The sequence below is a fragment of the Miniopterus schreibersii genome (genome assembly GCF_964146895.1).
Source record: "Miniopterus schreibersii genome assembly, chromosome: 4".
NCBI classification, from domain to species: domain Eukaryota; kingdom Metazoa; phylum Chordata; class Mammalia; order Chiroptera; family Miniopteridae; genus Miniopterus; species Miniopterus schreibersii.
The window spans coordinates 63,134,293-63,147,240 of record NC_138105.1 but is presented as its reverse complement, the minus strand read 5'-3'; the positions used below and the strand labels follow the sequence as shown (position 1 = coordinate 63,147,240).

The 12,948-nt window shown below is 57.3% G+C and overlaps 1 protein-coding gene across 1 annotated transcript in view; it reads right to left on the bottom strand.

The window, feature by feature from the left end:
• HCN2 (hyperpolarization activated cyclic nucleotide gated potassium and sodium channel 2) overlaps positions 1 to 11,156 on the bottom strand; it is a gene marked incomplete at its 5' end in the record, with an annotated part of 31,683 nt that extends 20,527 nt beyond the window's left edge. The window contains 2 exons of the mRNA XM_081135283.1: positions 98 to 521; positions 10,513 to 11,156. Coding sequence (XP_080991409.1) covers positions 98 to 521; positions 10,513 to 11,156 — 1,068 coding nt within the window. The remainder of the gene's footprint in view (positions 1 to 97; positions 522 to 10,512) is intronic.
• Between the last annotated feature and the right edge of the window lie 1,792 nt (positions 11,157 to 12,948).

Below are 12,948 nucleotides of genomic sequence, written 5' to 3'. Positions count from 1 at the left end.
CCGTAGCCCTCCCGCCCCGCGGGCCCTCACCTCCGCCCACTGGTGGCAGCGTGGCCCTCCGTAGCCCTCCCGCCCCTGCCGCCCCGCGGGCCCTCACCTCCTCCCACTGGTGGATGTAGCGGATGAGGCGCGACAGGCGCAGCAGCCGCAGCAGGCTGAGGATCTTGGTGAAGCGCACAATGCGCAGGGCGCGCGCCGTCTTGTAGACCTCAGAGTCAATGCCTTTCTCCACGATGAGGAAGATATAGTCCACGGGGATGGAGGACACAAAGTCCACCACGAACCACGTGCGCAGGTACTTCTTCTTGATCTTCTCAGGGTCCAGGATGATCTCCGTGTTGTCCTCGATCACGATGCCCGTGCGGAAGTTCAGCACCAGGTCCATGAGGAAGAACGTGTCCGAGACCACGTTGAACACGATCCAGGGGGCCGTGGTCTCGTCCTTAAAGAAGGTGATGCCCACCGGGATGATAATGAGGTTTCCCACCATGAAAAGCAGCATGGTGAAGTCCCAGTAGAACCTGGGGAGAGGCGTGGACGTCAGCCCCGCAGCCTTCACCCAGGCCATGAGCTGTGCCAGGCGTGGGGTCCCCACAGTGCACATGAGGACCAGCCCAGATCTTTCCTCCTCCCGCAAATCCGAGACTTTCGCTCCAGGTCATGGCTAGTGTGGACTCTGTCTCTCTCCCACCCTCTACCGAACCCCACAGCCCACAGGGATCCCCGAGCCCTGGCCCAGTTCTAGCCTTCCTCCTGAAGAAGCTCAAGACCTCACAGAGCCTAAGAGGTCGCTCAAAAATCGATTAAATGTTTCCCTTGACCAAAACCACCCAATGTGCCTGGCACAAGGGTGGAGTCCAAGGGACAAGAAAGCAGAAGGAGACAAGCAGAAAGGAGCCAGGGTGGTGGGGAGTGTGTGTGAGGGGGGCTGGGGGGTGGAGTGAGGAGCATGGGTGGCAGGTTCAGTGGCTGGAAAGTGCAGGGTGAGAGCTGAACATGTCAGCTTGACCTGGGTACCAACACCAGCCATCCTGAGTGTGGGGAGCCGTTGTGGCCCTAGGCACGGAGGAGTTGCCTGGGTGAGCTACAGAAGTGCTCCCCTGCTCCCGGGGAGATGTGGGTGAGCTGCTGTGGCCCCAGGCACAGAGGAGCTGCCTGGGTGAGCTGCAGATGTGCTCCCCTGCTCCCGGGGAGATGTGGGTGAGCTGCTGTGGCCCCAGGCACAGAGGAGCTGCCTGGGTGAGCTGCAGAGGTGCTCTCCTGCTCCCTGACCCAGTCCTTGAGGCACCAAAGCAATACTAAATTCTAGAAAGGCTAATTAGGAAGCTGGCCCCGGCCTGAAGGGTTAAAGGATAGTTAAGCTACATACCAAGCCAAGGACTCAATCCTCCCCAAAAGTTCCCATTAGAAGCCGAGATAAAGATAGTTTCCAAGGCCTGAGCTCCTGCAGGAGGCAGGGTGTTTACTCTGAAAAGGCATTCGTAGGACCTTGGAGGAATTACTTAGTATCGGGCTAAGGGAAGAAATGTGGGGCGGGGTGCTATTCAGCACAATCAACAGTGCCTGTATATATTAAGCTGAAAAAATAAACTCCGGGCTGGCAGCTGGCAACAGGAATGAGCTGCAGCCCTCCCAATCCCATCTTTTTTGTGTCTGTCTTTTCTCCATCCTCACCCCTTCCTCAGGACCGTTCGACTCTGCCGGCGGGCTCCGGCACCTGAGCAGGTGGGCTTCCATGTGGTTGTATTTCCATTTCAGGAAGCACCCTTGGGGGCCACAGACAGGGAGGCGGCAGGGATGCCAGTCCAGCAGGGAGAAAGAGGCAAAGGCCAGGTGGGGCCAGAGCAGAGGACTGACTGGGAGGAACCTGAGTGACAGGACTTGGCAACTGCTCGGACATTTGGTATGACAAATATGCCCAAAAAAGTGATGACAGGTAGCTTCCATTCCTAAATACAAGACCCAAGGTCAATTCCTAAATTCCATCTGGAAAGCACTCTCAGAAAAAGGCCCATCCATTCAAGGAATATCTATGGATGGCCAAGCAGGTGTTCTGAATAAAGCGTTCATGAGGACATACAGACTCAGAAAAAGGCCACATGGAGAAATTGCTGGCCCCACAGCAATCAAGAAAATGTGAACCAAAACCACTCTGAGGGAGAACTGTCAGTTCCTCATAAAGTTAAACTGAGTCACCATATGATGCAGCAATTCTACCCTTAGGTATGTATCCAGAGGATTGAAAGTAGGAACTCAAAACAGGTACTGGTGCTCCCATGTTCACATAACAATTCATAACCCCGAAAAGGTGGAAACAACCCAAATGTCCATCAATGAATGAATGTGGTCCATCCACACACTGGAATATCACTCAGCAATGAAAAGGAGGGAAGCGCTGACACCAGCTACGACATGGATAAACTTTGAAAACATAAGGCTCAGTGAGATAAGCCAGGTATAAAAGGCCACACAGCGTGTGATTCCAGTTACGTGAACTGTCCAGAACAGGCAAATCCACAGACACAGGAAGTGGGTTCATGGTTGCCAGGGGCTGGGGAGAGGGATAGGTAGTTTCTGTTTTGGAAAATGAAATCGCTCGGGACATGGATGGAGTGATGTACTTACATTGTGATTGTACTTAATGGGACTCAATTGTACACCTTTAAATAGGTAAATGACAATTTTCTGTTTTATATATATGTTAACATTATTTAAAAACACCAACACTAAAGCCTGGAGGTCTCAGTGATGAGCACTTGCCCCAGATCAGGGGTCTAAGCCCACAGGCAAAGGAGGGTCTCAAGTTCTGAACAGAAACAATTATTTGATTTTGCCTTTAATGTTGAGGGAAGAGCACCCACCCCCAGATCATGTCAGTCCTTTCAGGTGTCTCGAGGTCTTCAATCCTCAGGCAGGTTTGTGCAGGGCTCTCCTGTAGGACCAGCACTCTCCCAAGTCACAGCTGGAGTCCCCCACATTCACTGAGGGAAGGTTTTATCATGTGCAGGAAGGATTTTGCCAGGGAGGACCCTCAAAGTCTGCAACTCCCTGGGATCCTCCTAGATAGACAGAAGAGACTGAGGTTCTCAGTGGCTGGAGGGACTGGCCCAAACTAACATACATAAATAAAAAGCCGTAAGCCCCAGCACGGGCTTGGCTGCAGTGAGCTCCCTACGTCAGGTAGCTGCTGTAAATTGGCTCCTTTCTGATGGCACTCTGAGAGCTATTAACACCACGCCTGCCGGCTGGCGTTCCACCCCAGGGAATTGATCCCAAGGAAACTGTCCAAGAGGAAGAGAAAAAAATTAAAAAGTTATTTGCACCAACATTTTCACAATAGCTCAGCCTGCGAGAGCCAAAGGCTGGAAGAGACCCAACATCTAACTAACACTGTGGCGGCGGCAGCCAGAGTTGGCTGACACCCACTTCTCCTGCCCGCTGGCAGGTGTGACCTTGGGCAAGTCCTTCAAGTCCTTGGGAACCTCAGTCTCTTCTATCCATCTGGGAGGAGCCCAGGGAGTGGTAGCCTTTGAGGGTCCTTCCAGGAAACTGTCCCACCCACACGTGATAAAACCTTCCCTGAATGGACGTGGGGACTCTGGCCATGATGGGGAGGGCTCTGGTCCTAGGGGAGAGCCCTGGACAAACCCACCTGGGTTTGAGAAATCTACAAGGGCTGACTTGATCTGGGGGTGGGTGTTAAAGGCAAAATCAAATGACTGCTAGAAATTCCAGACCTTCTTTCACTTGAATCTAGACAAGGTGTGGTGCTCAGGCCCCCCATCTGGGGCACCTACTCATCCTTGAGACCCCAAGGCTCCAGTATCCAATAGGATTGAGGGGCCCCACCGGCTTGCTGCCTCTAATCTCCACTCCCAATACTCAGAGCACCCACTGATCTCTTATCCCACCCCCACACTCTCTAAAATGAGACCTGCTACCCCCATTTGGGGCACACACCCTGGTACAGAGCAAAAAAGAGAGTAACAGAAGGCAAGGGGGCCTAGAAACAGCCAGGGCTCTAGAAACTATCTAAATGGCGATAGAGCATGAGGGCATCCTTGACAGGTGACTCTTAAGACATCCTCTTGGGGTATGGGTGGGGACAGGCACCACACTTCCCCACTGACAGACAAGAGAGGTGACCCAGCCAGGGAGTCGGGGCAAGGAAATGAGACTCAGGCCTGCCACCCCCAGGGCCTGTCCTCTGTCTGCTGTCTGCTGTCTGGGAACTCCTCCCACAGGCTCTGAGCCCCAGCCCGGTCACATGCTGTGTACTGTCTCCCCATCCTGGGTGGTGTCCCCTGGGCTTATGAGGTGTTGGAGCAGAAGGCGGAGGACTAAAGAGGGGCTGATGGGCCAGATGACCTGGCACCATGTGCAGGACATCTCACTTGCTCCAACTGGGATGACCCCAAATTGGCCTGGGGCCTTGACCCTTGTCCTCTCCAGCCAACCTGGTCCCCCCAAGGGGAAACTGAGGCCTGGGGTAAAGGAACTGGATGGAGGGTAGAGGATCCCAGAATATCTGCCCCAGCATCCCCACCTTTCCCTTTCCCTGCCTGGCCCCTTGAGCTGTGCAGCCAAGGGCCAATCACTATCCCTCTCTGAGCTGCAATGCCTCATCTGTCCAGTCCTGGCAGCCCCTTTCTCACTGGGCACCTCAGGGACCACCAGGACACAGGGACCACTAGCACATCGACAGGCAGCCAGCAGGGGCTGGTGCACAGTCAGCCCTCAGCTACCTAGAGCCTTCAATGACCACAGTTAAAGCTTATATTTTAAAATCTTCCCTAACAATTAACAGTGGGGCCCTTGCTTCTGTGGAAGCACCCAGATCCCAGCTGCTCCATCCAGGAGGGCAGTGGATGGACCAGCCAGTTCACGGAGAGAGAAGAGCAGGCCAGAGACACACAGGGAGTGGAGGGCTCAGCAGCAATGACCTCTGGCCCCCAGGCCTGGGCTCCTCAGCTCCAGTGCCCTGTAGATGGGAGAGGGCATGGAACCTTCTCCCAGGTGCACCCACATGAGCTGGAGACCTCAGTGGGGCCCTGGTGACAGCCACCATCATGAGCGTAGTCCTCCTCTAGCAGCTACCCAGCTATTCTCTTGGTTCTAGAGGATCTGAGGCATGGCAAGTGTTAAGTGACAGGACCAGACAGCCAGACTTCCCAGCAGGAGCCCAGCTGAGGCCCCCACAGCCACTGGTCTGGGACATGGTGATCAAGGGAGCTGGCTCCCTCCCTCCCTCCAGGATACAAGAATCCAGAACCATGGGAATTACAGATCTGGCAAATCTGAGGGATTAGGGGCCAGGTCGGTGATTAAAGGAGAGCAGGGGGCAGAGGATTAGGGGCCTGAGCCCTCGGATATAGTTACAAGAGAGGCAAGTGTCAGGGATTAGGAAAGGGATACTCCTGCCAGGGAAAATGCTGGATTCTCAGCTTATCCCAAGACAGGGGGGACTGTGGGGCTGATGGTGTGCCAGGTCCCAAGGACACACAGTGACCAGATAGACCTGGCTCTCCCTCAGGGCCCCCAGCCCAGGCAGGGGAGACGGGTGTTCCACACAAACAGATAAATGAAAAGGATGCTTCAGAGGGGCCACTTTAGCCAGGGTGGTCTGGGAAGGCTTCTTGAAGGAGGTGGCATTTGAACAGATGAAGGAGCCCTTGGTGGAGTGTGGGAGGCATTGTACCATGGCAGAGGGAGCAATAAGTGCAAGCGTCCTGTGGCTGCAGTGAGGTTTCCCCTTTCAAGGCTGGCTGGGTGGCCTGGGGCTGGAGCAGAGGGAGAGAGTAAAGTACGTGAGAAGAGATGATGGGAGGGGGCAGGAGCCAGGCTCTGCAGGGCCTTGGGAGTTTTGGCCAGGGGAGTTTTTAAGTGAGGGGGAAAGATGGACATATGTGTACCTTGAGACGTCCCTGCTGGCAGCCAGAAGGCAGGAAGTGGGCAGAGGATGACATCTAGACAGGTGATGAGATGGCTTTTGCTAGTTGGATTTGGGGTGGGTTTGCTGATGGTGGGGAGTGCAGCAGGTCTGGCCTGAGCAAGAGAGTGGTTGAGGAAGCCCCCTGCCCCCACCCCCACTCCAGCATTCCCTTGAAGAGGCTTGGGGAGGTAAAGCAGGGAATTCAGGGCCCAGAGATTTGAAATTCTGGCAGGGAGCCCCTGGAGTGAGGAGAGAGGCTTCAGCTAACCCTAACCCTGACCCCTTCACAAGGACCATGGAGTTCACTTCCTCCCAGCTTAGGGGGAAGGGGGCTGGGCCTCAATCCTCCCACCTGAGAAATGGGTTTTTCCACTGCCCCCCACTCCAAGTGCCTTTATGTTGGGTCTGGAGCCTGGGAAACCTTCACCCCTGCCCCTCAGCCTCCCCACTCTGGATAATGTGGGGTTTATTCTTGTGAGCTAATGTAGGGATTTGCAAAGAGCCCTCCCCCACCCATCCTGATCTCCTGCTGATCCTCCAGGCCATCTGGGGCTGGGGACTGGGGCCTCCAGTCCAGTAAGGTTCTTTAAGCCAGCCTCTACTACCCCAGTCTGGGGAACCCCAGAGGAAGTAACAGAACAGGTCCGCATCCACAGATCCTGGCTTTGTAGAAACTTTTCTGAGAGCCAGGAACTCATCTCTTTCCTCCCACACCAGGCCTCCCAGTGGTAGAAAGTTCAGAAACATTAAACTAAAAATCAACAGCATCAGGAAAGACTCAAGTCAGACCTCAGAGGCACTTACAGACTTAAGAACAGGACAAAAGACAGCAAGGAAGCCATTTGCCCAAACTCTCTCTAGGGAGATGAGGACTCCACCCCTAGGCCAGAGCTCCCCTCAACCTGCCCAGCACCCAAGTGTGCCACTCAATGAGTTTAGAGACATCCTGGGTACCCACTGTGACAGGGAGCTCTATAGACCCCCATGCTCATGGTCGGGGGCTGATGGGGAAATAAGCAACACCAAGTGAAAAGGCAGCTTCCAAGCATCTGGGCAGCAAACACAAAACAGGTGGGTGCACATGCTGAATGGGGTTCTGGGGAAGTGGCTTGTGAACTGGGAGTTGAAAATCGGAAGCACTGGGGTGAGGACATGTGTGGTGGGGGGTGGAGGGGGACCAGCTTGTACAAAGGCTATCATTCCATAGGAAGGAGAACGGTGTGAGATTTGAGAGATGATGCTGGCATGACTGTGAAAGCCAGACACCGCCTTCCCCTCATACCACCACCATCTCACATTTGGAGAAACTGAGCCAGGAGTTCCAGAGAGGACCCAAGGCCAGTCATAGGTGGCACCGGGGCTTTCAGCAGACACCCTCCACAGTGCAGTCTTGGCTGAGACACCCCCCTCCTGCAGGCCTCTGAAAATGCCCTCCTCCCTGGACACTCCACTGCAGCCCTCAGAAAATGAGGCACAGCCAGGGCTGTTCCAGGGCACCAAACAGTAATTGTCCAGTTCTCAGTACCAGGTGAGTGCCAGCCAGTGCAGGGATGGGCTCCCCTGGCAAGCAAAGAAGTCATAGCTTAAGGAAGTGGAGAATCTGTGGTGCTAGGTGGGGACTCTGGGGGCTGGGCTGGAGCCTCCCCCTCACCACCCCAATTTCCCTTTTAAATCAGGAATGGTGTGCAGACAGAGACACCAACTGGGATGGTATCTGCATCATCTGGGTTTGAGGACACAAGAAAGCAAAAGTGGAAAAGTGGATCCAGAAAGGCCCCTACCCACTGCTCTGTGAACAGTTTTGTTTTGTTCTTTGTTAATCCTTACCCAAAGGTATTTTTTCCATTGATTTTTAGAGAGAGTGGAAGGGAGGGAGGGAGGCAGGGAGAGAGAGAAACATCAATGTGAGAGAGACACATCAATTGGATGCCTCTGGCACACGCACCTGACCAGGGCCAGGGATCAAACCTGCCACTTTGGTTCTAGGGCCATCGCTCTAACCACTGAGCCAAACTGGCTAGGGCTTTGCCTTTTTTTAAAATTGATTTTTAGAGAGAGAGGAAGGGAGAGGGATAGAGAATAAAAACATAGATGAGAGAGAAACATCAACATCGATCAGCTGCCTCCTGCATGCCCCTCACTGGGGATTGAGCCTGAAACCTGGGCACGTGCCCTGACCAGGAATTGAACCAGCGACCCCTTGGTGCATGGGTAGATGCTCAACCACTGAGCCACATGGGCTGGGCTGTGAACGGTTTTTAAAAAATAACACACATGTGTAAACATAGAGAAGACTCATGCGCACCTCCGGGTGCCCCTAATATCTTGAACAATCCCCACAATGCCTTTTCCTCCCATGTCTTCTTGGTCTGTACAGGACATGGCCAGAGGCTGGCTGCCCAGCAGTCAGGAGTGTGGACACAGGGGCCAGCCTGCCCAGGTGTAAATACCTGATCTTCTCTTGACTAGCTGTGTGGCTTTGGGCAAGTGACTGTACCTCTCTGGGCCCCATCTTTCCCATATGTAAAATGCAGGTAGTTGCAGCATCTATCTCACAGCTGATGTAAAGACTAAATCAATATTCCTAAGGTACTCCCACAACACCTGACCCAGGAGGGGCTCAGGAAGAATTGCTTTGGTCATGTGCTTGGGGTCTGTCTCCATATTGAATCAGAAGGGTCTAGATGTGGCACAGTTCTGAAAGCATGGGAGTTGTAGAGGTCCTGCTGCACCTAAGCTTGGCAATAGCCTAAGTTTTTCAATTTGACTGTGGTTCCCTAGTCCGAACTACAGGCCACCCACAACTTGCTCATCCCATTTTACAGTTCATCTGAGCAGCCCAGACCTTATGGCCTGCCCAGGATCCCACAAGTGACTGTGCTCAAGGGGTACAGGATGGGGGGGAGCCTAATTGCTCTTCCTGACACCCCTCACCCAAGCCCCACACTACCCCTTCTACAAGGAAGAGGAAGCCTAGGACCACTCTCATGCTGGAGGAAATGGGGGGATGGTTACTTTCCGCAGCCATCTCCCCCTGCTGACCATGTCCCTAAGGCACCTTCTCAGCCACCTCCCCATTTCACAGACTGGAACATGACCCTTCACAGGCTGAGACCCAAGCTCTCTCAGTCTGTACCATCTACAAAGGAATGCTGAGCCCCCATGCTGGGCAAGACCATATAAGTGCATCCCATCTGGGCCGTCCCTGGGCGCCCCATCCCCATCCCTCCCTGTCTTCTCTCAAAACTCAAGCCACTGGTCAAGGCTGTATTCACCTCCCACGGAAGGTCTGAGGGGTGAGGAGCTGAAATCCCAGACTTTCTTCCAACCTTGTCCCAGACTTGTGTGCCCCTGAGCCTCATTTTCCCCAGCTGTCAAGTGGAGACCTCGGACTTGGGGGCGGAAGGTGTGTGGACAACCATGGTGTGGTGAGATCTGGCTGGCAGAGGGCCTCGGCTGGGATGCTGTCCGTGGTGCTGAAACCGTGCCCGCCCTGAGAGCCAGTGCTCGGAGGCTTGGACGCGTCCCACACGGACACCACTTGTGTACACAAAACTTCACACACACCGTGCACAAAACTCACAAACACTGCCCACCGGTGCACATCCACCCGGGAACACACACACACAGGCCCGTCTCCCCCTAACACATACCAGTGACCCACCCCGCAGACACACCCCTAGGAACACGGTTCTCCTCGTTATTCGGCCCTCGCCCCCAGGACCCCTTCCCCCCGCAGTCACATGCTCGTGATCACACACACGGTCTGCAGTGATATGCACCGTCCATACTCGCAGGCCACAGAAAGCAAGCTAAAGAACAAGAACCGCAAGAACACAGGTCTTGTTGGGTGGCCCTAGGCTTCCTCTTGGCTGCAGAAGGGCCTTAGCGTGGGGCACGGTGATGACCCTGCGCCTGACCTCGCTCTGAGCCTTTCCACACATCAATCAACCGGTTTAATTCATATCAACATCTACACACCCACTGACACATGTGCATACCGTCCAGCGGCTGAGGCTGATGCGGTTCAGAGAAGACACAGCCCGGAGAACCCGGGATGCTCAGCGCCCCCTCCTCGCGCAATACCCAGGGTCGGGACAAGACGGGCCTCCCTGGGGCGTGGAGCGCAGGTGGAAATACTGGGAGCGGGCCGTGTCCGCTTAACCCTTCCTCTGCCAGCCTTTCCAGAGCGCGTCCTTCCTGGGTGCACTTCCTTCCTCCTTCCTTCCGCTCCGCCGCCTCCCGGGCGCCCACGTTCCCCTCTATTCGTCCTCTCTGTCCCTCCGCACTCAGACCCCGGTCCTGCGGTCCGTGACGTGCGCCCTCCCGGCGGGGCTGGGGATGGTTCGGTGCGTGGGAGGGGGAGCGCCCGGGTTAAGGCAGTAGTCTGCGCGCGCCTCCCAGAGCCCCTCCAAGGGCGGGGCCTCGCGCGCCCAGGTCATTCCAGGCGGGTCCTGGACGCGCCGAGGTCACCGAGGGGCCCCGAGGTCACCCGCGGGGCGCGCGGCCCCGCCCTCCCCAAGGCGCTCCAAGGACGGCCCTGCGCTTCGGCTCGCTGCGACCCCTCCCGGCGGCGGTACCTGAAGTCGCTGTACGGGTGGATGATCCAGGCCCCCGCCGACTTGACGCGCTCCTGCTCGCGCTCCACAGCCTTCTGGCTGCCGAACATCCGCAGCGAGAACTTGTTGACGCCCGGCTGCAGGAGCGCGCCGAACTGGCGCTGCATGAAGCTGGCCTGGCTGCCGCGCGGCTCCCCCGCCGGGCCCGCCTCCTCGCTGCCCGCCTCGTCCGCCGGGCCGGGCCCCGGAGCCGGGCCCGGCGCGGGCCCCGCGTCTGCCCCGCGGCATGAGAACGACACCTTGGGCCCCCGCGCCGGGCCCTCGGGCCCCGCGGGGCTGCACTGCGGCTCTCCGCGCCCGCACTCGCCGTTCGGGCTGCCCTTGGCCGTGCTCGCCGCGCCCGGGGTGCCCGGGCGGCCGCACGAGCTGTCGCGGCTGCGGAGCCGGGCCCGAGGGCCGCCCTCGTCCGCCGCCTCCGGGGGCGCCGCCTCAGTACGGGGCGGCTGCTGGAGGGGCGCGGGCCCGGGGCCGGGCGGGGGCGCGGGCGGCGGCGGCGGCGCGGGCTGCTGCTGGGGGGGCGCGGGCGGCGGCGGCGGCGGCGGCCCCGGCGCGGGGGTCGCGCTCGGGCTTTCCCCCGGCCGCCCGCCGCCCCCGCGCGCGTCCATCGCGAGGCGGCGCCGGGCAGTGCGGAGCGGAGCCGCCGCCGCCGCCGGCCGAAGCCCGAGGGAGGAGGGGGAGGCGGGGGCGGGGCGGGGCGGGGCGGAGGCGCGCGGGGTGGAGCCTGGCTCGCAGGGGCTGGGCAGGGGCGGGAGTCCCGCCTGCCCGAGCCCGCGCCGGGGAAACTGAGGCCGGGTGACCCGGACAGCCCAAGGTCACGCGGCCCGAGGCTGGAGAGACCCGCTTGTGTGTCTTCCCAGACGGGGAAACCAAGGCCCGCGAAACGGAAGGACGCGCCCAAGGTCACGGAGCCCAGCCACGAGGCGGGAGCTGCTCGCGACCTTGGCTTTTGGCAAGAGGCCTTGGGTTTGCCTCTGTCCAGAGCACCCGGCGGGGCAGTAACCGGTACTGGCGGGACGCGGAAAAATGGGGGCGTTCCCGTGCCAGCCTCTTTCCTTTCTTTGGGTTTGAGGATTTCCATAATAAAAGGTTGTTTTTAGAGGCCACTGGAGCCCCTGCTTGTTCACTTGAGGGCCCTAGACAAGCCCTCAAATGGGAATGTGTTATGTGGGGAGGGGCAAAGTGGGGTCAATGCCCGTGTCTCCAGTCCCACAGTCGCCCCTTCCCCCCACCTCCTGTATATGAGGAAACTGAGGCCAATAGGAAGAGCTGCCTAAGGGTTCTGGTGACTCACACGCTCAAACGGGGCCCTAAACCATAGTGGACCACAGTGGGGGGCTGGGGTGTTCTGTAAGTGTAGTGGGATTTTTAAATTTTTACTTATTAATTTTAGTGAGGGAGAGGAAGGGATGGAGAGAAACATTAATTTGTTCTTCCACTTACTCATACATTCATTTGTTGATTCCTGCATGTGCCCTCACTGGGGATTGAGCCCGAAACATAGGTGTATTGGGACAACTCTAACCAACTGAGAGCTACCCTGCCAGGGCAAAGTTAGTGGGCTTTAAAACCGGGAAGTGTCTGGGTCCCAGGGGGTCCCAGAGTTCGCCATCCCTTCCCACCAGATGCCCAATTCCTCTGCCCCAGCCAGCCCTCCAGCCTCCAGCCCCTCTGCCCTCAGCTCTGAGAAGACATCTGAGGTTCTGTTTCTGGGGCTGGAGGCAGGTTGGTGTTAGGTGACAGGGGGGACAGGCCCAGGACTCTGTTTCTAGCCCCCCCCCCCCAATGTTCCCTTCAGCTCATCCAGAGAGTGGAGGAGGTGTCATGAGAGGAGGGTGATGGAGAGAAATGGAGATGGGCACAAAGAAAAGAGGGAGGAGAGAAAAGGAGGGGTCTCTAGGAGTGGGAAGAACACCCCAGCCTAGGACACAGGAGCCCTGGCCTCCTGGGATCCTCCAGCCTTCATGGCACTTTTCAGCCTGATGTCATATTACATGCCTTCACCCACCAGGTTGTCAGGGACATGGGGGTGGGGATATGACTTGTCCCTGCACTTTTGGATAATGGGTGAGCCGAGCTAGGCTATCTCTGGCCCCCATCAGGCTGCCCTGAGCCCTGGGAATTCCCATGCCTTCACCAGGTAGTCCAGCCTCCCAGGGACCACCTCCGTGGTGCACCCAGCCAGACCCTGGGCAGGCAGGCAGGGCCACCATCTGTCTGAGGCAGTGAGAGACAGGCTGGGCAGAGTTGGCAGTGCCAGGCTGTTCCCCCCCCCCCCCAGGCAGATGTGTGTTCCTGCTGAAGGGGGATCTTTTATGTGCGCCCTGGGAAGATGTCAGTCTGGGCAGGCTGCCAGAACCCCAGGGCTCTCTTCTGAGAGTGGGGAAGTGAACTTCGTGT